Source organism: Bactrocera tryoni, chromosome 1 (assembly GCF_016617805.1).
Source record: "Bactrocera tryoni isolate S06 chromosome 1, CSIRO_BtryS06_freeze2, whole genome shotgun sequence".
Classification (NCBI taxonomy): Eukaryota; Metazoa; Arthropoda; class Insecta; order Diptera; family Tephritidae; genus Bactrocera; species Bactrocera tryoni.
The window spans coordinates 68,954,060-68,977,546 of record NC_052499.1 but is presented as its reverse complement, the minus strand read 5'-3'; the positions used below and the strand labels follow the sequence as shown (position 1 = coordinate 68,977,546).

At 36.2% G+C, this 23,487-nt stretch overlaps 7 protein-coding genes across 10 annotated transcripts; 3 read left to right on the top strand and 4 right to left on the bottom strand.

Moving 5' to 3' along the window:
* The first annotated feature begins 132 nt into the window (after nucleotides 1-132).
* On the top strand, nucleotides 133-1,373 carry LOC120766334 (lipase 3). Its single transcript, XM_040091759.1, has 3 exons — nucleotides 133-837; nucleotides 892-1,056; nucleotides 1,128-1,373. The coding sequence occupies exons 1-3, from the start codon at nucleotides 148-150 to the stop codon at nucleotides 1,344-1,346; spliced, it is 1,074 nt and encodes a 357-aa protein (XP_039947693.1). The 5' UTR covers nucleotides 133-147; the 3' UTR covers nucleotides 1,347-1,373.
* A 2,761-nt stretch (nucleotides 1,374-4,134) lies between these two features.
* Nucleotides 4,135-4,818, top strand: LOC120769292. The gene is made up of 2 exons (XM_040096222.1): nucleotides 4,135-4,408; nucleotides 4,466-4,818. Exons 1-2 carry the CDS (start codon nucleotides 4,314-4,316, stop codon nucleotides 4,710-4,712), a joined length of 342 nt encoding a protein of 113 aa, XP_039952156.1. The 5' UTR covers nucleotides 4,135-4,313; the 3' UTR covers nucleotides 4,713-4,818.
* LOC120769285 (protein AAR2 homolog) lies at nucleotides 4,738-6,784 on the bottom strand. The gene has a single exon (XM_040096209.1). It carries the CDS (start codon nucleotides 5,946-5,948, stop codon nucleotides 4,821-4,823), a length of 1,128 nt encoding a protein of 375 aa, XP_039952143.1. The 5' UTR covers nucleotides 5,949-6,784; the 3' UTR covers nucleotides 4,738-4,820.
* Nucleotides 6,785-7,140: 356 nt separating this feature from the next.
* LOC120769269 lies at nucleotides 7,141-12,521 on the bottom strand. 3 transcript variants are annotated; one of them, XM_040096196.1, is made up of 11 exons: nucleotides 12,432-12,521; nucleotides 10,937-11,057; nucleotides 10,532-10,590; nucleotides 9,942-10,376; nucleotides 9,508-9,819; nucleotides 8,232-8,360; nucleotides 8,054-8,173; nucleotides 7,801-7,990; nucleotides 7,599-7,696; nucleotides 7,411-7,540; nucleotides 7,141-7,331 (listed from the first exon to the last, which is right to left on the bottom strand). In XM_040096196.1, the coding sequence occupies exons 2-11, from the start codon at nucleotides 11,028-11,030 to the stop codon at nucleotides 7,213-7,215; spliced, it is 1,686 nt and encodes a 561-aa protein (XP_039952130.1). In that variant the 5' UTR covers nucleotides 11,031-11,057; nucleotides 12,432-12,521; the 3' UTR covers nucleotides 7,141-7,212. The 3 variants fall into 3 exon arrangements, with proteins under 3 accessions (XP_039952130.1, XP_039952115.1, XP_039952124.1); XM_040096181.1 differs by having other exon boundaries at nucleotides 12,355-12,434; XM_040096190.1 differs by lacking the exon at nucleotides 12,432-12,521 and adding an exon at nucleotides 11,277-11,385.
* A 21-nt stretch (nucleotides 12,522-12,542) lies between these two features.
* On the bottom strand, nucleotides 12,543-13,245 carry LOC120769301 (28S ribosomal protein S21, mitochondrial). The gene is made up of 2 exons (XM_040096235.1): nucleotides 12,817-13,245; nucleotides 12,543-12,756 (listed from the first exon to the last, which is right to left on the bottom strand). The coding sequence occupies exons 1-2, from the start codon at nucleotides 12,961-12,963 to the stop codon at nucleotides 12,640-12,642; spliced, it is 264 nt and encodes an 87-aa protein (XP_039952169.1). The 5' UTR covers nucleotides 12,964-13,245; the 3' UTR covers nucleotides 12,543-12,639.
* Nucleotides 13,246-13,787: 542 nt separating this feature from the next.
* On the top strand, nucleotides 13,788-17,043 carry LOC120775772 (dnaJ homolog subfamily A member 4). Of its 2 annotated transcripts, none has more exons than XM_040106107.1 (3): nucleotides 13,788-13,891; nucleotides 15,225-16,403; nucleotides 16,463-17,043. In XM_040106107.1, the coding sequence occupies exons 2-3, from the start codon at nucleotides 15,309-15,311 to the stop codon at nucleotides 16,574-16,576; spliced, it is 1,209 nt and encodes a 402-aa protein (XP_039962041.1). In that variant the 5' UTR covers nucleotides 13,788-13,891; nucleotides 15,225-15,308; the 3' UTR covers nucleotides 16,577-17,043. The 2 variants fall into 2 exon arrangements, with proteins under 2 accessions (XP_039962041.1, XP_039962050.1); XM_040106116.1 differs by lacking the exon at nucleotides 13,788-13,891 and adding an exon at nucleotides 13,910-14,040.
* Nucleotides 17,044-18,000: 957 nt separating this feature from the next.
* On the bottom strand, nucleotides 18,001-21,273 carry LOC120782684 (WD repeat-containing protein 36). Its single transcript, XM_040115075.1, has 5 exons — nucleotides 20,381-21,273; nucleotides 19,986-20,307; nucleotides 19,675-19,929; nucleotides 19,432-19,608; nucleotides 18,001-19,358 (listed from the first exon to the last, which is right to left on the bottom strand). The coding sequence occupies exons 1-5, from the start codon at nucleotides 21,209-21,211 to the stop codon at nucleotides 18,145-18,147; spliced, it is 2,799 nt and encodes a 932-aa protein (XP_039971009.1). The 5' UTR covers nucleotides 21,212-21,273; the 3' UTR covers nucleotides 18,001-18,144.
* Between the last annotated feature and the right edge of the window lie 2,214 nt (nucleotides 21,274-23,487).

The following is a 23,487-nucleotide window of genomic DNA, read 5'->3' as shown; positions in this document are numbered from 1 at the left end:
GGTCGCTTTTGATTGGGCGCATGCTGCTGACCGGCCCATTTCGGACTGTGTGAGTTCATATAAACCAATATTGTATTCAGCTGCGTTTAATAACACTTACTAACACTAACAAACCAGGGTGAACGCATAATAGCTGACGGATACCCCATGGAGCGACATGCAGTAACCACCAGCGATGGTTACATACTCACCATGCATCGCATACCTTACTCTCCGAAGGAGGGACCCACTGATGGACGGCCAGTTGCATTTCTTATGCACGGCATGTTGAGTTCCTCCTCCGACTGGGTGCTAATGGGCCCGAATAAAGCGCTCGCCTATATACTCGCCGATGCCGGTTACGATGTATGGATGGGTAATGCTCGTGGTAATACTTACTCGAAAAAGCATCGCACTTGGCCCACATACTGGCAAGTTTTCTGGAATTTCAGTTGGCATGAAATTGGAATTTACGATTTGCCTGCTATGATCGATTACGTGCTAGATTACACCGGGAACACACAGTTGCAGTACATTGGCCACTCGCAAGGCACCACAGTTTACTTGGTGCTGATGTCGGAGAAGCCAAGCTACAATAATAAAATTAAATCGGCACACATGTTGGGGCCCGCCGCCTATATGGGTAATATGAAGAGTCCATTGACGCGTGCCTTTGCGCCCATTTTGGGTCAGCCCAATGCTATGGTCGAACTGGTGGGTTCGATGGAGTTCATGCCAAGCAATAAGTTCAAGCAAGACTTGGGCATTGAGATGTGTCAAGCGACATCGCCGTTTGTCGAAATGTGCGCTAATGAGATATTTCTAATTGGAGGATACGACTCCGAACAGTTGGAATATGTGAGCACGAACATACAAATTAGTGTACGAGTATTATACAAATCTTTAATGTAGGAGCTGTTGGAACATATCAAGGCCACTTCGCCCGCAGGTGCTTCAGTTAACCAGAATCTGCACTTCTGTCAGGAGTACAATTCGAAAAAGTTCCGCAAGTTCGATTACAGCGTTCTTCGTAATCCGTTAGAGTATGGAGGTAGTATGTACCCACCCAACTACAAGGTAACAAAAATCTTTAAAAATAGTATAAAATGCTTTCTTCTTTGTATATCTTTAATTACTCCACTCTCCAGCTAAGTAATGCTAAAGCACCTGTAATGCTCTACTATGGCGCCAATGATTGGATGTGTGATGTTACTGATATTCGAAGATTACGCGACGAACTGCCGAACATGAAGTTAGACTATCTTGTACCCTTCACGAAATGGGCACATTTGGACTTTATTTGGGGCAAAGAGGCAAAGAAATACGTCTACGATAAAGTCTTGGAAGAAATGAAAAAATATGAGTAACGTGAAAAAGATTTAGAAATGAAATGCAGTGAGCTTAAAACAAGAAATACGTCAAGTTCGGTTGAAACGAAGCTATAAATGATTTCACAAATAAATAAGGTTTTCATAGAAGAACTTGATTTTAATTATTTCTTGGTTCTATGGCAGCGATTTGTTTAGTGATCCGATCTGAACAATTTCTTCGGAGAATGTTCGGTTGCCTTGAACAATATTTCTTCTGGGTTTTAGAAACTTAATTTAGCCTGTTCAGGCAATAAAACTATAGTGTTATAATTAACGGTTTATGTAGGAAGATTCGAGAGATCGTTCTAAGCTGTTGTTGTTGAAACGGCTACCTAATCTCTTCAGGATGGTAAGGATTAGATAAGTTGTCATCGATGTCGTCGACGTCATCCAACGGTAGGCCCAAGAGACGGACCAAAGGGAGAGGGGTGTCAGATGAGTAGAGTTAGTGAGACATGTAAAGAGGTGGTCAGTGTCATACGGAGACTCATTGAACTTACGGCATATATTAGATATGTCGGGATCTTTCGGGATAAGGAGGAGTTTAACCGCCTACAATATCCCGAATGAAGCGGTGCAAGGGTCACTTTCGTTTCTCTCGGCAACTCGAGTTCTTCGTCTGCAATGGATGGTGGTTTGACTCCAAATACCCCGTTCACTAAGAGGGATTCTGTGAAGATGTTGATTGCTCCACTGTGAATGGCGGTCACTGCTTGTCGGAAGTTAGTTGGGTCTGAAGTCTAGTCGGTGTATTTTTTGATGTCGTCGACGTAGTTGAGGAATGATTATTTGATGCTCCCAGGATGCGATTCCGCTCTAAGAAGCTAACTACAGGGATAATTTCTGCGTAAGCACCCCAGCAGCAACTGCTTGGAGAGGACTTTATTATACTCATTAACTAGGAGCATACAGGCGTATGCAGGTGTTCGATAGGAGATATCAACCTAGCAAGAAGCATTCTGTCGTAGTTCGGAGTGCAGTGTTCTGATAAGTCTAGAGCTTCCTCTTCTGGGTTTCACTGGATCCAGCCGACCATATTGGTGTGGCGTAGTTAAGGACGGGCCGACCGATTGACTAGAGGATTTTGTTGCGGCTCTGTACTTTGGCGATAATCGCGGTCATATAAGGAGTGAAGGAGCACAGACTGTCAAAAGTCACACTTAAAATTTTAGGATTATTGATCGTCGGAACCTTAACGCCATCGACTGCAATATTAAGGTCAAGTCTGTAGTCCTTCGTCCAGTTTGTAAATATGGTTGCTGTGGATTTAGTTTGGGAGAGTTTTAAATTCAGTGCAGCGAGGAAGCAAGAAAGGTTGGAGAGATAGTGGTTTACCTTTGAACACATGTCATCGATTCCATTGCTCGACGTCAATATCGTGCAATCATCAGCGTACTCTGGTAGTTGTGTGAGTTTCGAAATGTTGAAGTTAAACAATAGCTAAGAGAGGACACCACCCTACGAAGCCCCTTGTTCAATTCTTCTCAGTTTTGAGTTTTCACCTCTTCAGTCCTGGAGGGAGAATAGTTTTTTCGATGTATGTGACAATTCTCAAAACAGCCAGTTCTACGCACCGAAGTTGACCCGGATTTTATTTAGATCGGTAAACTCAGTTCAAGCATGTCGTTCTATTCGAGTTTATCAAATTGGAACGGACCTCAATTTATATTCGTTACATTAAGAATGTTTGCTCTAATCTCTTTAAATGAGCAAACAGTATTCCATCAAATGAAAGCTCAATGGTCGCATAGAAATTAAAATGTTTCGCGGATTCCCTGAACGATTTACAAGTAATTGCTACGAGGGCTGCTATATATATTCTGGCCTAGGGCAATACTAAGTTTGACATTTTTTAGCAAATCATCACTCAGAACGTTTTGTCATTTAATCGTGAATTGTTTTATTTACAGGGAATTAAAAAATTCATCTCGGCCAAAAAAATGGAATTAACTCGTGAACATTTTCGTGCGATAATTTTTCACAACTTTCGACGTGGATTATCACGAAAAGAGTGCATCGATGAACTAAAATCTTTATATGGCTATGAAGCACCATCTATAGCACTGTGAAAAACTGGTACAACGAATTCAATCGTGGCCGACGCTCGCTCAAAGACGAATTCCATGAAGGGCGTCCAAAAACAGCCGTTGTGGCAGAAAACATCGATGCCGTACGTGAACTGATAATGCCAGACCGTCATGTAACATACCTTCAGATAGAGGCATGCCTATGCATTTCTCCCACCAGCATACATTCGATATTGCATGAACACCTGGTTGTAAAAAAGGTTTGTTCTCGTTGGATCCCGCACAATTTGACAGTCGCTCAAAAGAAGGCTCGTGTGGATTGGTGTGAAGAAATGCTGAAAAAATACGATCGCGGTGCTTCAAAAGACGTTTATAAGATCATGGATCTATGCTTATGAGCCCGAAACAAAACAGCAATCGACAAAAAAAAAACATTTTCGTTGATAAATATGCCTATTTACATTATTAGGCCAGAAATATATATAGCAAACCAACGTACAACTGCCACGACCATGTCCAGTTACAACATTCCCTTTGAGAAGAAGTGTAATAAATTAAAGTTTATGAAAATATGCCAATTAAATAGTAATGATACCTTTGTGTATGCATTAAAAAAATATACATTGTACATCTTACATATACAGATATAATCACAGCAGGTGTAAACTATTGATTGGCGATAAACTAGGCTCATGTCTACTGTGTCACTGCTTCAAATGTACGGACACGTATTAATTTGAGTAACCCACGGTTACCAGTGAGCCATAACAAATGACGTCTCATCTTTGTTATCTGTTACGCGCGACTTAAATAATATTTTACAATCAAATGCGAAACCGTTAGGAGAAGCTAATAGAACTGAAGAAAGCATAAAATATAAAAGTATAAATATCAAACAAATTTATTTTAAAAAAGTTCAAAGTTAAAAAGAATCAATATGAAGCATCAACAAGTTGTTGTAGACTACTGGAATATGATAAAAACATCGTTTACCTGTTTGTTATTGGCCTTCTCTGGTTATATTTTAATCAAGTAAGTTTCGATTGATATAAGTGCACGCGAAGCAAAAGACTGACCATGTAATTTCAGAATGGTACAAACCATATTTTGGTTACCAGGATATTTACAGAAGAACCAAAAACGTTTAGAAGAGTTGGCAGCGAAGTACTCTTTAGAACTTAACGATGATAAAAGTCTTGCTGATGTGCTCAAAGCACAGATAGAAGCAACTATAGAGGAAAAAGAACCGCTTACAAATGAAAAGAGTGATGAGGCTAAGGACATTGATTTGGCTGTTGCGGCGAATGTGCAAGGCGAGCCCAAAAAGATAAAATAATTATGTTTCATATTAGTGTAAACTCTCTATTACAATTTTATATTACTTTATTCATATGCTATGTATCTATGCAAATATATTTCAATCTTTTATAGCGCAGCTATAAGTCTATGTCAATTCTACTATAACCGGCATATCCTCAGGATCTTCATCAAGCAAACCCTCAAAATGCCATTGCAAGGTTTTCTGTAATTTTCTACTAAGTTTATCTGCACTTACGCCCAGGCCACCCAAATTTAGGTTAATTAGCAGCGAACGCACATCTTTATAAACTGAGTTATATTCACCTGGTTCCATGAGTTCTTCGGGCAGGTGTGGTAATTGTTGCATCAATGCTTCAGCATATTTCATATAAAGTATTTTAAAATTTTGCACCGCTTGCTCAGAGTGTGCCAACAAATGCAGTATATTGCGCCAATGTGCCAGAGACTCCACCGAACAACCAACAAGATAAAAAACAAAAGCCAATTGCTCCTCCTCGATCAAAGCTTCCGAACTATGAAACTTGCCAACAAGTGTCTCAATTGCATGCACACAATCAATGCTATGACGCGATACTTCAGCGGGCGTTGCATTCTGTGGTACACGCGCAGGTAGTTCAGTGAAGCGTGGCGCAGTACCTTCGACCGGTTTCAAGTTGGGTAGCAAGTCACTTTCGTTTACAATTGTTTTAGTGTTATGTTGTTGTAAATTGTTTGTGTGTAACGTGCCTCTTGGTCGATCCTCATCGGAACAAGATTGTAATTCTACATTTGTACGTATTGGTCCCAATGTTGGTCTGCAACGTTCGACTGTGCCTTCGGTCACTTTGTCTGTTAAGAGTTTCCATTTATTGTAAAATCGATAATCGTAAGGTGCTAGAAAACTATCGAATTCCTTGAGATTATCGCGTATACGTTTCTTTTCCAATTCTTTGTCATCAGACTGACTCTCTTGCATTTCTTCATCGCGTTGACTCCACTCACGCACAACCACCTCTTCGCTTTTGAAGTAATGTACAAAGCCCACACGTGGTGCAACATCACCATATGGACCGCAGGATGCACACCAGATGTAATGCGGACCGGGCGGTATCATTTTTACGCCACGAAATTTTTCGCCAATTTTGTAGTTGCATAGATCAATGCCGAATTCTGTGCCGACTGGCGCTCCTGTTACTACCAACACTGCACCGGTAGCGAATAATTTCTTGGCCAGTTCAGGATCCATTTCCAACGCGGATTCGTCAACATTCATGGTTTAATTTATTTGTATATTTGCTAACAAAAAAACAATACTTTATGTTGCGAAAACAAATTTAGCTTTTAATACAATCAGCTGTTTGATGTATACAAATGAAAATAGCACCCACATTATGGCATAAAGAGATGCCGTACGTTTTGAAATTCACAGTTTCTTGTTTTAAATCAGTCTATCTATGGGTTTCGTTTAAGGACTACTCTTAATTACAAAAAAAAAACCGAATATATTTGAATAAAAATTCGTATATATATATATTTATTTGTTATTGAAATGTAATTCATTAACAGTAATGTATTTCGTTGCCTCTATATCTCGAGTTTTCTATAACTCTAGGGTTCAGCGCAACGATTCCCGCACCAAATTGAAACCATTCTTTATTACATTTATAGATATACATATATGTAGATATATTTGCACTCAAAATTTTATAAAACAAAAGAATAATTGAAAAATATTGTACTTAATCGTCTAACTAATGTATATAACTCAGCTCAGCTAAGCTATTTAAACACATACACTAATTAGCATTAACAATATATGTAAACATATACGTGTTTAATTGGATATATGTATGTATATGCATGTGTACTTTTATAAATACAATTAAAATACAAATACAATTATACGCGTCTACTCAAAATACATTCTTATAAGGTATAAGCCTATCATAAAATGTTAAACATTTAGCCATTATTACCGTTATAAACAGAATGGGGAACTGCTGCCTTCTTGTTTTTTTCACGCAGGTGTCAAAGTTATCATAAATTGATTTTAAATCAAAATATGTGTTTTTTTTGTAATTGCATGTATGTATATATAATATCGCATTTTAGGATTAACGCCAAAAATCAGTTACGCTTCTCTAATAATAAACTTGAATTTTCGCATTTAACAGCACACTAACGGTTTTTAATGTGTTTTAATACGATTTTTTCAGCTCTAGTAAATAGATAAATTCGCTTATGCTGCTATGCAGTGTTCAAAATACTCATTATTTAATTCATTACGTACATTCATTAAATTATATAACTTTTGGAGCTTTACAAAAATAAAATAATTTGCCATTGACGAATGGATGATCTATGAGCAAATCGCGCTTTACTCGTGTTACAATTTATAAGTGAGTATTTATATGATATATGTAAGTATACAGGCGCCAGCTACAGCATACCTCATAATGTTGAAACAAAATTATAAATAAATGGGGTTTTTACACAAAACTTTAATTATTGTGGAATCACTTGTTGCTGCGACCATTTCATGGTTCTAAAGTACGTAGAGGAAGACGATTGTAGGTGTTAGCGAGATTTACATTGGCAACCGACAATAATTCGGGACGTTCAGCCAGTGTATCGGAAAGAGCGCGGAATAAGATGTCTGTAAGAAATAAATGAAAGAAATGTTCAACAATAAAAAACGCTTCAACAATACAAATTAAAAATAATAATAAACATACGTAACACTTTCTTCTGCAGATCAATTGGTATGACACCAAGATTGCCCTCACGTTCCAAGAAATCAGTTAATTTCTGTAATTCGTGCTGTGCCTCGTCGGAACCGTGTGCCAACGACTGTGAAAACATAATCTGCAAATCGAAGTATACCAATATATCTTACACACATAAAGACACTGAGTAAACTTACCTTAGCCAATTTGTATAAAATGTCTTCCAAAGTATATTCATTGTACAGGAACTGCGATATCTTAGCTCTTTCGCCGTTCTCATCATAATCATTAAGGTCTTCAAAACGATAAATTAAAAAATTGTTAAATTGATAATTGACTTTTAAATTATTAATTAATTTTAATATGCTTATTTAATTATTTAAGAATATTCGCATTCACCTTGAGTCCCTTCACTGTTTAGCACTGGCAATTTAGGCCAAACTGGTACACTTTCAACTGGTTTCATTTGATTTTGATTGCTGGTATGTAGTAGTCGCTCCAGTTGTAAATAAGGAAGCAGTGGTTTTTCATTTGTTGCTGCGACAGTGGGCGGTGCCACCGGTTTAGTCTGTGGCATGTCAAACATTTTCTAAAATCACACCGACATTTAGAATAAGCCAAATATATTATTTTTAGAATTTAGGTTTTTCACCTTATCTATGTTTATATTGAGGCCGGCTTCTGGGAAGATACGATTTGTATATGACTGCTGCAGGTACTCAATACCAATGCGTACTTCTCGTAGGAATGCCAGAGCATTTTCACGTGACATCTACGAACAAACACTATTTATACCAAATCACAATTATTAACATTTCATTGAGACATACCACTCCCCGTTCGATTAGTTCTTCAACGGCGCGGGCCACACCTGCCTCATCGCCAGTCCAAAACACGTACTGCGCCATGTCAAATGCTGATAATTGACCATTGTGACGTTTAAGAAGTGTTTCGACGGTCTATTCAGTGTGTAATATTAAAAATATAAATTGAGAATTAAAATAGTAATTTAATGTAAAAAAACAAGTTGATTTTGTGGTCTAATATTTGTGTGTATGTAAATAGTTTTTAATTAGGAATTGCGTGGCTTCTGTCAGTTACGAAATGAATGTGTTTTCACTTGAGTATGAATTAAAAAGTAATGCGGCCACGAAGTCTAAAATTAAAACAGGAAAAAAATGGTAACTTCGAATGCACTGAAGCTTAAATACCCTTCACAATTACATTTCTTATAACATAAACGAGTATAAAGAATCTTTATCTTGTTTTGAATCGATCAATTTGTGCGGCAGCTACATAAGTATGTATATGCTGTAGTGGTCCGATCTAAACAGTTTGCACTATGCTTTCAAAAATAATCCAAGTGAAATTGAGTGAAGATATTTCATCACATAAAAAGTTTTGCATACAAGAACTTGATTATGAACGTTCAGTTTGTATGGCATATGTATGTACATATATGATTACGTAGTCAGTAATTTCAATAAATGAGCAGCTTCATGGTGAGAAAAGGATGTGTGCAAAATTTTAGACCGATATTGCAAAAACTTAGGTAGGTTAGGTAGGTTATCATATGTATATACAATATTTTTGTAGGGTCTATTTATGGTATAAAAATCGATATTTAAATTTTGCTGCCAAAAGATGAATTTCAAATTCACTTCCTAACTTGCCAACTATTTCAAGGATAATTTGAATGCATAGCTTTTTGAACCATACATACTTAACAAAAAATTTTGCTGTGCATATATACATATATTATATCTATATGTTTTTATGTAGTAGTATGTATGCATATATTGATGAGCTTGTGCAGTGGGAGTCTTTCGAATCTTGGCCAAGCACTTGATGTGCATGAATTTGATTTATAACCCTGCAAGCAAAGGCACACATACATATATTAGACATAAAATTTCTCGTTAATAATTGGTGCCTTTCTGAATGAAATTCTTTTGTTATTCTCGTATCATTAAAGAGGCAATCAATACGGGCGATTTCTTTGCGGGGCTCTGTGCTTATATCCGTTAGCATTGTATATGACACAATGTATGTATGCATGTATGTATGTGTTAATGTATGAAGTGAATAACGTTTCAACATAAGAACCTGTTGTGGCTTTAAGGGCACCGAACGACGTTGGGCTGTTGGTTTAATTTGCTCGATCAATTTCTCTGTTGGATTCGTTTGCGCGGTTTCTTGCCCATTGGCGGCGACACTCTCAACGTCAAGTGGAAGTGTATCTGATTCAGGCGCATTTGTGTCTTTGCCTGCGCTAGTGGCTTGGACGGCTGCTTGAGTAGTGGTGGTTGTTGTTGTTGACGTTGTAGTGCTCGTGGAAGTAGACGTAGCGGTTGTGGAGGTGGTTGGAAGTACTTCCGGATTTTGACCGAATGCCAAGCGTGCGGCCCCATAGAAAGGCTGTAGCGAACACATTTACATCCATGGGCACACATACATACATACGTGCAAATTTACATTTGAAGGAGGATATTGCTTTATAAAGTTTACAATATTACAAAAATATATACAAAAGTTTTTACCTTGATAGCAGAGGGTGCAGGTGGACCGCCACCATTTGGTATAACCGCACCAATTTCAGCAGTTTGCTGTTGGTGAGCCGCACCACCCTCTGCTGGTGTTTTACCACCGTTGTCATGTTGTAGGGTGGGTGGCCGGTGAACGCCACCACCTTCAACTGGTAACAGTTGCTCGCCACGCGTTTCAGGCTCCACTGGTGCCACCGAAAACTCTGTTGTTGTGCTCTTCTCTAGTTTTGTAGTAATAGCAGGCATTTGCTCCAATTGACGTTCCAATTCTTGCGATTCACTTAGTGGTTCAGCGCTAACTGGTTTACCGGCGCCAACATCGGGCACAAAAGTTTGCTCGAAATTTGACGGCAATTGTACAGCGGCTTCTATGTTTTCACTGCCATAGTGGTCCTTCAAGTGCTCTAGTTCCAACACATCGGCATCAGACTGTGAAGGAGAGGAAGAGTATGTTAGCCAAAACAACTTTAGAACTAACTGCTAGATATCTTTTCTTTCTTTCACATATTTGGTAATATGTGTGTTTGTATTTAAGGATATATGGATGTACATATGTGTATGTATCATTGGTAAATAAAGCTTACTTGTATTTCCAAGCCGCTCCTTTTGAATCTGTAAGCGTTTTCGCCATATGCGGAAGAACCTGTAAAGATGTATGTCCATAAGTAATAAATTATGGCAAAACGCTCTTATTAAAATTTAAAATTCTTGCTATTGCTTAGAACACCCAAAAATAAAAACATATAAATATTTTATTATAAATATCAGGATAACGATCTGAGTCGATTTAGCCATGCCCGTCTCTCAGTCCGTATATATAGACGTATGTATTTCATGTAAACTGATAAAGCATGTTCTTTATGGAACCTTTTGTATTTGTGAAGGGTATTATTGCAACCGAAGTTAACCTTCATCTTGTTTTAGTATCCACTTTATTTTCAATAATGTCATAAAAAGTGTATTAAATAATTTATGTATTCAGTACTTACCAAATAGAAATGGTAGATTTATAGTTGGATATGCGTAAAGTGCAATGACTCCATTAAGTAACCAAACCACTGCGTGCAACTGTTGCGAAAGCATTTTGCTCTTTTATGTGTTTCGATTAAACTAAATTAAAAACCAATTATAAAATATTAATAACTGTCATTAGGAACAAATATATTGTACATACATACTATTGATATACTTAGGTTATAAATATATATACATATATACAAATGCATATAGAACAATTTTATTCAGTTTACAAATATGCATACGTTTTCTTAATCCTCACATTTTCGGCTAGTTACACGCAAATTGTAATCATAAACTCGTAAACATTACCTTTCTAATGATAATTTATTGCAAAATATATTGCTTGCTTATAAAGCGATTAATCCTGGCAACAAGCAGCGTTGAAAGGATGCAATGACCGTCATCGATTGCTGCAAATATTTTAATCCATTCAAATTGCAAGCATTTAAGGATGCACACATACATGCATGCACGTACATATGTATATGCGAAATATTCGGGTGCACGAGCACTCGTGCCCACTGTGTATTATGCGTTCGAATGTCTAAAAATAGCATGAAAACACCAACAAATCGATATTCCACAACAAAAGTAACTAAGCAAATTGTAAAGTTAAGAAAAACAGTGCCAACAACGTGACATATTGGAGGGAATGGCAGTTACATATACGAACATACATATGTATATATGTACATATTAGTTATGTACCTAGGCCAGCTTTATAACAAAGTAGTTCATTGCGCAATTGAAGGAATGGAAGAAATTGATTGTAGTTGGCAGGCGAATGATTTATTACAATGACATTGTAATGCTCATTATTTCCCTTTGAGTATTTTGCATTATACGCATTTACATACATATGCATTTTTCTACTATAATATAAAAAAATCCTATCCCATATAACCTATTTATTATTAGGTTGATATTATTTCCGACTGTTCGCCCTTGAAACTTAACCATACGTGCATAAATAACCGTTTACCTAGCGTAGTGCATTAATGTAAGCAGTTTCCGCCCTACTTCCGTATTAGAAATCAATGCAATGCAACGATGGATTCACTTCAATCAAAAAAACTACACAGATTAACAAGAGCAATTCTATCTATTACAATATGTATTCGCATATTTTGTTATTATTTAATTCTAAAACTGGATGTCGTAATATGTGAACACTTCAAAACGCATTCTATATAAATAATGCCTCATTCCTTCTCCTTAAATATTTTTTCCTGTTTATTTTTAGACATTTTTAATTTTAGGTTCCTTCGCAGCTTCGCTACCCACTTCCTATTTTTCTTTTATAACTGCATTCAGTAATTATTTTTATTTAAATTTCTTTCAAACGAAACTTCCTGATTTAATTTACATCACTTCTCCTTGTACATACCACTAAAATTTATGTAAACACGTCCGCTCTTTTCGAAAGTATGAAAACCTTTAGTTGCAACTTGCAATCATCCTTACCAAAACAGTTTGAACTGTCAACCACTGTCCACGAAGCTTTTAAAGGCCAATGAAAGCTTTTAAGCTCTATTTGAACCATATCCAACTAATATACATATATACAAATGTAACTTCTAAAACATAACTTGGTTATTATTGCAATTGAAAAGGGTTTTTTAACAACACATTAATTTTATTTTTGTTTTTACTATTTATTACTAATAGCGAATTAACTGCATCCTGGGAATGGTTCAGTGCGATTTTTGCGTAGCACAAACTGTATTTTTCGATTCATATCTTCATTGTAGATTGCTTTGCATTTCTCGAAGTTAACGCGACGTCGGACCTGAAAACGTGAAATGAATTTATGTATTTGCAATTCAGTTCCCATTTGTATGGTACTAACCTGATATGGCTTTTCATAGAAGCGTGTGCGCCGGTATTGATCGAAAATTTCTTCTTTACCCAAAATACGATTTAATAGGCGGCAAGCTTCTTCAACATTATTTTTTTGTACCATTACAGTACGAGCAATAAATTGTGCGTGTTTCATTTTAGTTTTTAATTTTTAAACAATATTTTGTATAATTTTATAACACCCACAGAAAAATATGTTGCAACTATAATATAAACAGCTGATTAATCATCCCCTATTAGTAAATAAACTTGACATCTAGATGTCACAACAGTACAACTGCTTCAGTAAACATAAACTACTCTCCAATAAAGATTTTTGGTTTGTATTTGCACTGAATGTCAGTTTAGTTTACTGCTAGTCTTTTTCATTATCATTTATTAAAAAAATACTCCAGGATATTAGCAAAAGTATTGAAGACACTATTTTTTTGCTATCACACTTCTTTATCGACAATAGCGGAACATCTGAAAAAATTTCGATAAGTTCTCGATTTTTAGTGATGAAATCAAATGATAAATCCAACAACCGAATACCTAGTAGAGCAAATTTAATATTTCTTGTGCTTCCTTTGTTGAATTCTTGCCGTAATATTTGTATCTTTCTAAACTTTATGAGGCAAGAAAGTCAACCTGAAAATTAATAAATCATTTTCAACATATGAAATGAGAAAGCAAATGTATTCATTCATAATATAAAAAAATTTCATTCGGAAAATATTACTTTTCGTTATGAGAAATTTACATTTCTGCATCTTCAAGAGTCAACTATTCCAATACATATTTGTTATAACTACCTTTGAAACATTGCTCTCAATTTTATAAAATAAGTTGATATTACTAAATTCGGTAAATTTTTTGCTTCGAGAGAAGCCGGTCCACTAGAAACGATATACAATAATCGATAAGATCTGTATTACCGACACTCACGTTTCTATTCTAGAAAATTCATGCGTCAGCCTTGTTCGGTATTCCACATTTCCTCAGTTGAAAATCAAAAGGGCACTCATTTGAAGTTTCTTCTCGTCGGAGGTTTATCTTGATCGCAGTGTGACCACGTTTCTATTGTGAGTTTAAAGAAAATATTGTGTAAATTATTCTGTCATTTACAATATATTAAACAAGAGATAACAGCTGGGCAACAGGAGATAAAGAAAACACTATTTACAATCTATAAAAATAAATTTTCCCCCCAAGTTCTGTACCCTAGAGTCAGGTAATTATAAAATAGCTGGAATAGTATATTGCGTACTTAGATTTGCAGAACTAGTAGACTACGAAAGCTTTTTCAAGGGCCATTTTGTAATTTTAATATTTACCTAATTTCTAAAATGAAATGTTCGTGTTGCAACTACTATATGTAAAAACAAACTTTAAATGAAAAATTAGAATATACATACGTAGTATTTATATAATGCAATAAACTGCTAACTAATGGAAAGATGGCGTCAGGTCAATAGTGTGCAAGTTAGCATATGGTATTCTTGAACTTCGTATCATAAAATTAAATTAGATTTAATTTTGCAAATTAATAGCGAGTTGGCGTCTAAATTCAACAAAAAATTGAACTAGGTACATAGGTATCTACTAGCCAGACAGGCGGTGACGAAGGTAAAATCGATATTACTGCAGCAGGCTACAACAATCGAAGTTCGAAGTGTTCGTAACTCGTCGTTGAGCTTTGTTCGTGCAGTTTTGTCAAATGTAGTTGTTCCTACTCGTTACTTTTTTATGCACTTTTTGCCCCCTTCTTGAAAATGACAAGACTGTGAATAGTTTGACGCATTTTTCTGGATATTTCGTAATTACAAATGTTTGCAATATTTTCATTTATTATTTGAAAAAAAAATTGGGTAGGTGTGAGTATAAGGAATGGGATTATGGAAAATACACTTTTGTATCTACCTGTTCATGTCTGGTCGCACATTGTTGTATATAGAAAGCAGGTAGAAATGAAAAGAAAGTTCTACTGTATCTAATCATATTTGCCGATCCATGAATAAGCAGAATTTTCATACATCGTGTTCAGTATTGATTTGGAAGAGCAACGACCCAAACGTTAAGATTTAATTATAAAAGTAAAAACAGTTTTGCAGTTTTAGTTTTAGCTACTAAAATATACCCAACAGTGCTATGGCATATTAACAAATTACATTGAAAGTAGCGGAAGACAGAAAAAGTGGAGAATTTTCCATTGGTTTGCAAAACGAGTGAATTATTGTGTAAATTAAACATTTTAGTAAACGTGTTATATTAGAATTTTACATCAATTATACTTCACAATAGAAATATCAAAGTAATACAAAAACTTTTGAGGCAATGAAAAAAATTGGTTAAAAAAATATTTAATATTTCGTTTATATATTTTGCTCACTTCGTGTATTTCTCTACACTTTTCAGGTCGTACATTTTCGTCTTTTTTCCTTTGGAGGAGCTGTGAATACTTTTTTATTTGATTCATAGACAGAACAGAAATAAGATAATATGGTTAAAGAAACTGGTTATTATGACCTGTTGGGTGTGAAGCCCGACGCCACTAGTGAAGAGCTGAAGAAAGCGTACAGAAAATTGGCGTTAAAGTATCATCCAGACAAAAACCCAAATGAGGGTGAGCGTTTCAAAGCAATTTCACAGGCGTATGAGGTGCTGTCAGATCGTGAGAAACGACAGATCTACGATGATGGCGGCGAAGCGGCGATCAAGAAAGGCGGTGCTGACACAGGTGACTTCCGCAGTCCCATGGACTTCTTTGAGAAGTTCTTCGGAGCTGGTTTCGGTGGTGGCGGTCGTCGACGTGAGCGTCGTGGTAAGGATGTTGTACATCAGATGTCCGTTCAGTTGGAAGAATTGTACAATGGTGCCACACGCAAGCTGGCATTGCAGAAAAATGTGATTTGCGACAAATGTGAAGGTCGCGGTGGCAAGAAGGGTGCAATTGAGAAATGTATGCAATGTCGTGGTAGTGGTGTAGAAACCCGTGTGCAACAGATTGGACCTGGTTTAGTGCAACATACCGAACAAGTTTGTCGTAAATGTTTGGGAACTGGAGAGATGATATCTGAGAAGGATCGTTGTAAGCAGTGTAATGGTAGGAAAACTGTTAGGGAACGTAAAGTATTGGAAGTGCATATAGAGAAAGGTATGCGAGATGGACAGAAAATTATATTTAACGGTGAGGGAGATCATGAACCAGATTCACAACCTGGCGATATTATTATATTATTGGATGAGAAAGAGCACTCCACATTTGTGCATGCCGGTACGGATTTAATGATGAAAATGCCAATTCAATTGGTGGAAGCCCTTTGTGGATTCGAACGTGTTATTAAGACACTTGATGATCGTGATCTTGTGATTCGATCAAAACCGGGTGATGTTGTCAAACATGAAATGACCAAGTGTGTCATGGAGGAGGGCATGCCGTTGTATAAGAACCCGCTGGAGAAAGGTCGTTTGATCATTCAATTCGAAGTAATCTTCCCCCCAACTATTCCACTAACAGTTATTCCCACACTCGAACAATGTCTACCCCCAAGGCCAGAAGTAACCATACCACTAGATGCTGAGACAGTCGAATTGGTAAGTTCATTCAGTTGATGTTAATTTATAAATTATTACAACATTCTGTACAATTTCAGGAGGAATTCGATCCCAAACAACGACGCCAACAACAGCACCAACGCATGGCGTATGAGGAAGATGATCGCGGTTATGAGCAAGGACCCAGAATAGAACAGTGTTCGTCAAGTTAAGCGCATACCGCCAACATCTCCAACAAGCAAATTATGTTTAATCGTTTAAATAATCCTACAATAATAAGCCGTGAACACGCAGAAGCACTACATACAACACTAGATAAATTTTAACAATTCACCTGAGCAAAACAACAACAGCGAACTAACAACAAAGAGTTCATTTACTGGAGCGATTAACGAAGCGCCTGTTGGTTTCCTAATTGACAATGTGACTTTGCTGCAGCAATGTTTTCTTTTTCACAACAACCATCGCCAAACAGCACAAGTCCGTAAAATGAAAATATATCGCTACCATAAACATGTTGTACATCCCCTTTTTTGGAAAAGTCTCTATGCAATGTCATAAACAAGGCGAACTCCTTAAGGCTATTCAATTTCACTCTAGACTACAAATTAGAAATTCAAAAGGAACTATTAATTTAAATGGTTACATTAACGGCAAATATACTATAACACTTAAATCAGTTTATTTCTTTTATTTACTGTTTGGAAATTTCAGCGAATATGTGAGAATTTCAGCATAATTTTAGGATTTCATGAAATTTCGAGTAACATTTTAGGCAGAAACGGTGATTGCTGTTCAGAAGCTGATCGAAAATTAAAAAAACATAGGTGTAACTTTGAGGTTATGTTGGAATGTTTTAGTCGTAAAACATTGCAATCAATAACAGCTGATTGTATGTAAACATCAACAAAATGATGGAGAAAATAGAAACAAATCACGACTCATTGCACAAAAAAAAAACAGGTTTAAATATAATTATGGTCGAATTTGTAAGCATAGTTTTACAAGTTTTTTTCTATAAATTTTTCTTTTACTTAATTTTTTTTTATATATATTTTATTATTTTTTATATATTTTATTATTTTTTTATATATTTTATTATATTTTATTATTTTTATATATATTTTATTATTTTTTATATATATTTTTATTATTTTTTTATATATATTTTATTATTTTTTCGTTGGTGTTTTAAAACAACTGAACTTTTTTCTAAGGGAATCACTTGGCAACTTTTAACGCCTTGTATTTTTACACTAGCCATTTGTTTACATCTAAATTTAAATTGTTAAAAATCTTTTTTATAATAAAAACAAGAAAAATGTCAACTTCGACTACACCGAAGCTAAAATACCCTTCACAGGTTCAAGCTTTCCTTACAAGAAATTCATTTTGATCGGTCCGTTTTTGACTATATTCTATAGTGGTCCGATCTGAACAATATATTCGAAAATTGTACTTTTGCTTTGAACCATAATCCTTGGCAAATTAAGTGAAAAAGGCGTATTTTCAAATAAAAATGTTTTCCGTAGAAGAACCTGGTTTTGATCGTCCGGAATGTATGGCAACTATATGCTACAGAAAAAGGCGCCTCTCCTTCCCATACAACTTTCTATGTATAAAATTTAAAACATAATTAAGTTTTCATTTGTATATTTAAAAAACATACACAAACTATATTATCTATACAATAATACAGAGCTATAACTAGCTGTACCAAAAAAGATGGTAGAATATTATTAGCTTAAATCAGTGTCTACGAATGCCTCCTATTCCATATCTAGACGAAATTCCTGAGTGCAGTCACTACACCCAAGCCAAACAATAGTTTATCCTCAACGACTTTCCAACTTTTCTCTTGCACTTCGGAAACTTGCTCCAATGCGTCAATAACATCTTCCGAGTCCAATAAATCTATGCCGTAGACACGTAGGAAAACGCTCAAGTACGCTTGCGCCAGTTCATAGTTGGTGTTTGACTGAAACATCGATTCAATTGTTTTCAAAAAGGCAACCATGACGCGGTGAGAACCGCCGCCATTCGGATGCAACGATTTAATTTCAAAATCAATCATGGATGGACCAAGCTGTTTAAGATGATCAACACATTGATCATAATTTTTGCTGTCTGCCGACTCATGAAGCATTTTACCGAAGTTGGTTAATGTGCTGAGACCACCAGCACCTGGCTGCAAGACACGTGAGCCATTATTATCAGCAGCATTGTCGGTGTTTTGCCCAATATCAAACTTTATATCTAACCCAGCCACTGTTGGCAGGAAAAAGGGCGCTTGTTTGGGCGTTTTAGGTGGCGCCTTTGGCTTATTACGTTTCTTAATTACTTCGAGGTCGAGCAGATTTTGCCAACGCGATGCCGCAGCGCCAGAAAGTGTAATCAGATCACTGTCTAGCTGTGATGGTGATTCGTATGTTAAATTGATCTCTGGACCCACTTCTTCATCACTCATATCCTCGTCTTCATCATTGCCGGTTTCAGCCAGTTTGGTTTTCTGCATTAGATCAGCTACGTCCATATCATCGCTGGCACTAATTGGTAAACCAACGAAGGGCGGCGTACTATACGGATTGATGGAGCGCAGTGTTATTTGATTGAAGAGCATCTTATTCGCCCACAAATATATTCCCAAATAGTTTACATGCGCTGTTGCAAGAAAATCACCATTTGGTGACATGCTAAGCGACACACATGGACGATCTACTTTGAAGTGATCTATCATGTAGGAGGATGGTATATCCCATACTTTGATGGTTGAATCCATGCTTGCGGTAATGAGCCATCGACTGTCCGGGCTGAATGTCATATCATTCAATTTAGCAATGTGCCCTTCGAATTTACGCACCACAACACGTGTATCCACGTCCACAATATGCACGGAGAAATTAACCAAGGCAACAGCAAGCATAGCACTCTCGCGGTGTATGCGCATTAGCGCGATTCCATCAGAAAATTTAAGGCACTTCATATAATTTGAAACTAGTACCAAAGGATAAAAGCAGAAAATCTTAATTTTTTACCAAAAACTATAAAAAAAATAATAAAAATTTACCTTTCTCTTTGAAAGGCCAAAATTTTAGCAGGCCATCGCCACATCCAGAGATGACGAACTGATTTAGTATGTCGGAAACTACACCGCGTACTGCGCTTTTATGCGCCGGATCCCCGTAACTTGCGCGATGTATGCCACTTTGAATGTTAAAGCGCTCCAAGTCGCCACTGGAATAACCTAAAAAAAAGTTAAAGGAACATATATTGCACTGATTCTTGTTTATAATTATTTGTACTTGCGTACCAATGATGACAAAATTACAGCAGTGTGTGAGTGTTACACAAGTAGTAATTGTATTATAATCCGTTCGATTCTTATTTTGAAATTTCTCCGGTATCAGACGGTGTCTGCCCATGCGGTTTTTATGAAATGACCATGTTGTTGTTTGTATGACGCCTTCATGCAGTGCCGCTATATTATCCCATTCACGCTCCCGAGTTGTCTCGCTGGTAAATTCGATAATTGGGGGCATACGTAATGAATCCTCTTCGAAACGATCTGTATAGGGGCAAATATTTCTGTAATATTCAAATAACAATGTTCCTTTAACTTACTTCTCCTCTTTGACTTCTTTCGGTTGTAACTAGCTTTGCCCATACTTTTATTAAACGATTCCGTAACGGTACTAAATACACGTAAAGCACTGTCTTCTCCAGCGGAAAGTATTGTGGTGCCACTATTGCCGTGATATCTTATACATAAAGGTGGTCCGGTGTGTCCTTCTCTTATACGTAACATGCGTGCCCCATTATCTGGCATATCGAAAATCCACAATTTCATTGAATTATCTGGCGAAGTGGTAAAAAGTAGCGGTTCGTTGTTGAAGCAAATTGCAGTAGCAACTGAGTCCTCATGAGCTTGTAATTGTCCAGCAATCTTTGAAGGAAAACAATGTTTATAAAATGCTTATAATTAATTTATTAATTGGAGTGTAATATGAAAATGTTACCTTTCGATCTTCCAGATTCCAAAATGCAACATGACCATTCGAACAAGCTGTGACCATTATTGGTGGTCCATCTGTTCTGAACGATATCTGTGAAACTTGACCCCAATCTTGTTTAAACTTCATAAGCACTTCATCGAATTTCAGATTAAGCAGTACAATAGTGCCATCTTGGTGTCCAACCGCAACGACATCTAGTGCTGGTGATGGTTGTATACAAGTTACCCTGCTACCCGTACCAGCAAATGTGAACACCAAACGATTCTCCTTAATATTCCAAATTTTAAGCATACCCTGTTGGGAGCCTAATACAATTTTGTTCAGATAGGCAGGCGGATGTGCCAACGCGGTAATTAAAAATTCATCGGCATTGAATTGTAATTCTAAGTATACTTCTTCTTTTGCTATATCCCAAACACGTAAAACATTCGCCTCATCTACAGCTATTAAATGTGCAGCGAATGGCAATAATAAATGTACATTGCGTGTGTGACCGCGAAACACGTGTCGTTGGTGTTTGCCGGCGCGCCAAGCATAAATACAGCGATTACTGGCCGTGTAGGTGTGTATACGATCCATAGCCAATGCTGTTATCTCGTCTGGATGCACTGGCCCAACATGCAATAAGCGAAAGTGGCTAGCCGTGTACACTTGAAAGGAACGACCAATACAAGTGGTGATCAATGTGTCCTTACGTCGCCGTACATATCGGATCGCGGCTGGCACGCTGTTACTCACATATCCCAGAGCCCGATTACGTCGGAAAATCACACTACTATTAACTAAACCGTCATTTAATGTGCCCTTGGACACTATTTGCCCCGTGTTGGTCATTTTATCGCACTCTGCTATTCCAATCACTCACGAAATGTTTACTAATTGTGGTTACAGTTTCGTTCAGCATGTGCTCCGATAACTAAGTAATCGATAGCTAATGTGGTGGAAATTAATCGATTATTTGTTTTGATTGTTCAAACGAAGTGGCCACTTCGATTTTTATTTAAATCGTAGAAGTTTGTTAATTTTCTAAGAACATTACGGTTTATTCTATTTATTAATTAGCATAAACAAATATCTTAATTGAATATAAACTTATAATTGTCATTATATTTTATTTTGTCGACGAATGAATTTTAAAGATTTTTTTATTTCGTTGGGTTAAGTTGCACATCTGTTAGCTTCCTGTTCGCAATTTTTGACAGTATTATTCAAAGAGTTTGAAGTTTCAACCGCTTTTATTCGCAAAGTGCGCGTCGGTTGCTAATTATTTGTGAATTTTGCATATTTAATCAATTGAAATATATCTAAAATGTTGTTAATCGCATCGGTGATTAAAATTGTGATATGTTGTTTGAATAAGAATAAGTTAATACCTGCAGGTATTTCATAAAATTAGCCGCAACGCAGGCAAGCGAAGTAGTCGTGGGGCAAATGTGGCATTGAGTGGTTGGAATTAAGCGAATGTGAGCTGTTTCCTTATCCGGTGTGTTATATAATTGTGGTTTAAGGAAATTTGTGATATTTTAGTTTAAACTGGCATAGTTTTATCAAATCTTTAGATGTGGGCACGGTGCTACAATTGAGACAATCACTTACAATATATTCATGGTAAGTTAAAACGAGTATGAATGTATGTATGTACATATGTGAATAAAGTAGCAAATTGAAATTCCCTTGATATGCGCGAATAGATTGTTACCTTCACATTTCGTAAATATATAAACTATTTTAATATTCGTTTATATATGATATTTTGCATTATACAACCGTAGCGTTACCAAGTTTAGATTTTCGCAGCTTACCAATTATTTACTTGATTTCTATTAATATGTCGGATGAAAATTTAAACTTTAATTAATTTCAATAATCAGTTTAAAGGTTTACCGAAAGGAATAAAAATATTTATGACCCTTTGAACACCTGAAACCCCATCCAAGCTGTTCTATTATTTCGAAGTAGCAGCTCTTTAGTGTATTTTTGCATCATTTGGGAAAATTTACCATCGTAATGTGTATATTTTTTACATTATCAAAAAGTAGAGATTTCAGCAAACATAAAAAATTCAGTGTATTTTTGACATAGGAAGCTCAGTTAGTCAAAAAGTTTTTGGTTCAAGATGACAATAAAAAACCCAAAAACTAGAACATTTAAATTTTCCACATAAATTTTGAGGTTATGGGAAAAAGGTGTTTGTGCAATAGGTAATAAACTACCACTTTGTCATATAACTTTTTTCTGTGGAACTCGTAGTTTAGGTAACCGTTTCAAGGGGTTACATGGGTTTCTTCGGGTAGAAAACAGACTTTTTTCAACAATTTTTTTCTCATATAATAAAAAGTTGCGCCCGCGTGCGCAGGATAACTCCTTACAGGATCTTCTAAAGTGAAAAATACGTGTTTTAGTTAAAACCTTAACTTAGAACTTGGATGAAGGAAAAAAAACTGAAAATTGGATTTTTGGCAGACATTTATACAAAAAATGAAAATTTTAGTGAAAATCTCGATATATGTCCTTTTTTAAACTTTGCAATCGAAAAAAATCTTTCGTTCCAGTCTTTAAAAACTGACTAAGACTAAAGGTCTGTGTAAAATTTCATGAAGATTGGTTGAGTAGTTCTCGAGAAATCTTGCCAACCGACTTCATAAACACAGTTTCGGGAAAAACGTGTTTAAAGACGACCCACTTAGCCTAGCTAGCCTCTAGCGTACAAGTTCTTAAGGTTGTATTTCCGAAACTATTACTCTGATTAACTTGAAAATTTAAGACAATATTTTAGTGGTGTTGTAGATTTAATAAGGCAATAAAAAATTCGAAATTTTTTTGAAACCCGTAAACACATGCAACCCCTGAATGGTTTTCAATTTACTATGAATTTCTTTCACTTCTTACCAATTACAAAGGCTTCTGCACTGGTCTATAAGCACTGAGTAATCTCAAGTAAACTCAAAGGATGGGTAAAAGGGTCGATTTTGACCATTTTAAAACTGCACTAAGTCGGCGCTATTCGGATTTTATGCCAAAATTTTGGTAAATTTTTCTAATTATACATATGTTTCGATTCCTTATTATTTTATCTCACAAACAAGAGATCTCAGCTTCTTCGTCTAATA

Excerpts from the sequence above, each read along its gene's own strand:
- LOC120782684 (XM_040115075.1), bottom strand. The coding sequence starts at position 21,211 with ATGACCAACACGGGGCAAATAGTGTCCAAGGGCACATTAAATGACGGT. Across the intron at positions 19,609-19,674 it reads CTGTAATTTTGTCATCATTG|GTTATTCCAGTGGCGACTTG; the intron begins GTACGCAAGTAC and ends ACTTTTTTTTAG. Across the intron at positions 19,359-19,431 it reads TTGGCCTTTCAAAGAGAAAG|TTTCAAATTATATGAAGTGC; the intron begins GTAAATTTTTAT and ends CTTTGGTACTAG.
- LOC120769269 (XM_040096196.1), bottom strand. The coding sequence starts at position 11,030 with ATGCTTTCGCAACAGTTGCACGCAGTGGTTTGGTTACTTAATGGAGTC. Across the intron at positions 7,991-8,053 it reads TCAATATAAACATAGATAAG|AAAATGTTTGACATGCCACA; the intron begins GTGAAAAACCTA and ends GTGTGATTTTAG. Across the intron at positions 7,332-7,410 it reads TCTGCAGAAGAAAGTGTTAC|ACATCTTATTCCGCGCTCTT; the intron begins GTATGTTTATTA and ends TATTTCTTACAG.
- LOC120766334 (XM_040091759.1), top strand. The coding sequence starts at position 148 with ATGGAGCGACATGCAGTAACCACCAGCGATGGTTACATACTCACCATG. Across the intron at positions 838-891 it reads ACTCCGAACAGTTGGAATAT|GAGCTGTTGGAACATATCAA; the intron begins GTGAGCACGAAC and ends TCTTTAATGTAG. Across the intron at positions 1,057-1,127 it reads TGTACCCACCCAACTACAAG|CTAAGTAATGCTAAAGCACC; the intron begins GTAACAAAAATC and ends TCCACTCTCCAG.
- LOC120769301 (XM_040096235.1), bottom strand. The coding sequence starts at position 12,963 with ATGAAACACGCACAATTTATTGCTCGTACTGTAATGGTACAAAAAAAT. Across the intron at positions 12,757-12,816 it reads TCTATGAAAAGCCATATCAG|GTCCGACGTCGCGTTAACTT; the intron begins GTTAGTACCATA and ends TCACGTTTTCAG.
- LOC120775772 (XM_040106107.1), top strand. The coding sequence starts at position 15,309 with ATGGTTAAAGAAACTGGTTATTATGACCTGTTGGGTGTGAAGCCCGAC. Across the intron at positions 16,404-16,462 it reads ATGCTGAGACAGTCGAATTG|GAGGAATTCGATCCCAAACA; the intron begins GTAAGTTCATTC and ends GTACAATTTCAG.
- LOC120769285 (XM_040096209.1), bottom strand. The coding sequence starts at position 5,948 with ATGAATGTTGACGAATCCGCGTTGGAAATGGATCCTGAACTGGCCAAG.
- LOC120769292 (XM_040096222.1), top strand. The coding sequence starts at position 4,314 with ATGAAGCATCAACAAGTTGTTGTAGACTACTGGAATATGATAAAAACA. Across the intron at positions 4,409-4,465 it reads TCTGGTTATATTTTAATCAA|AATGGTACAAACCATATTTT; the intron begins GTAAGTTTCGAT and ends ATGTAATTTCAG.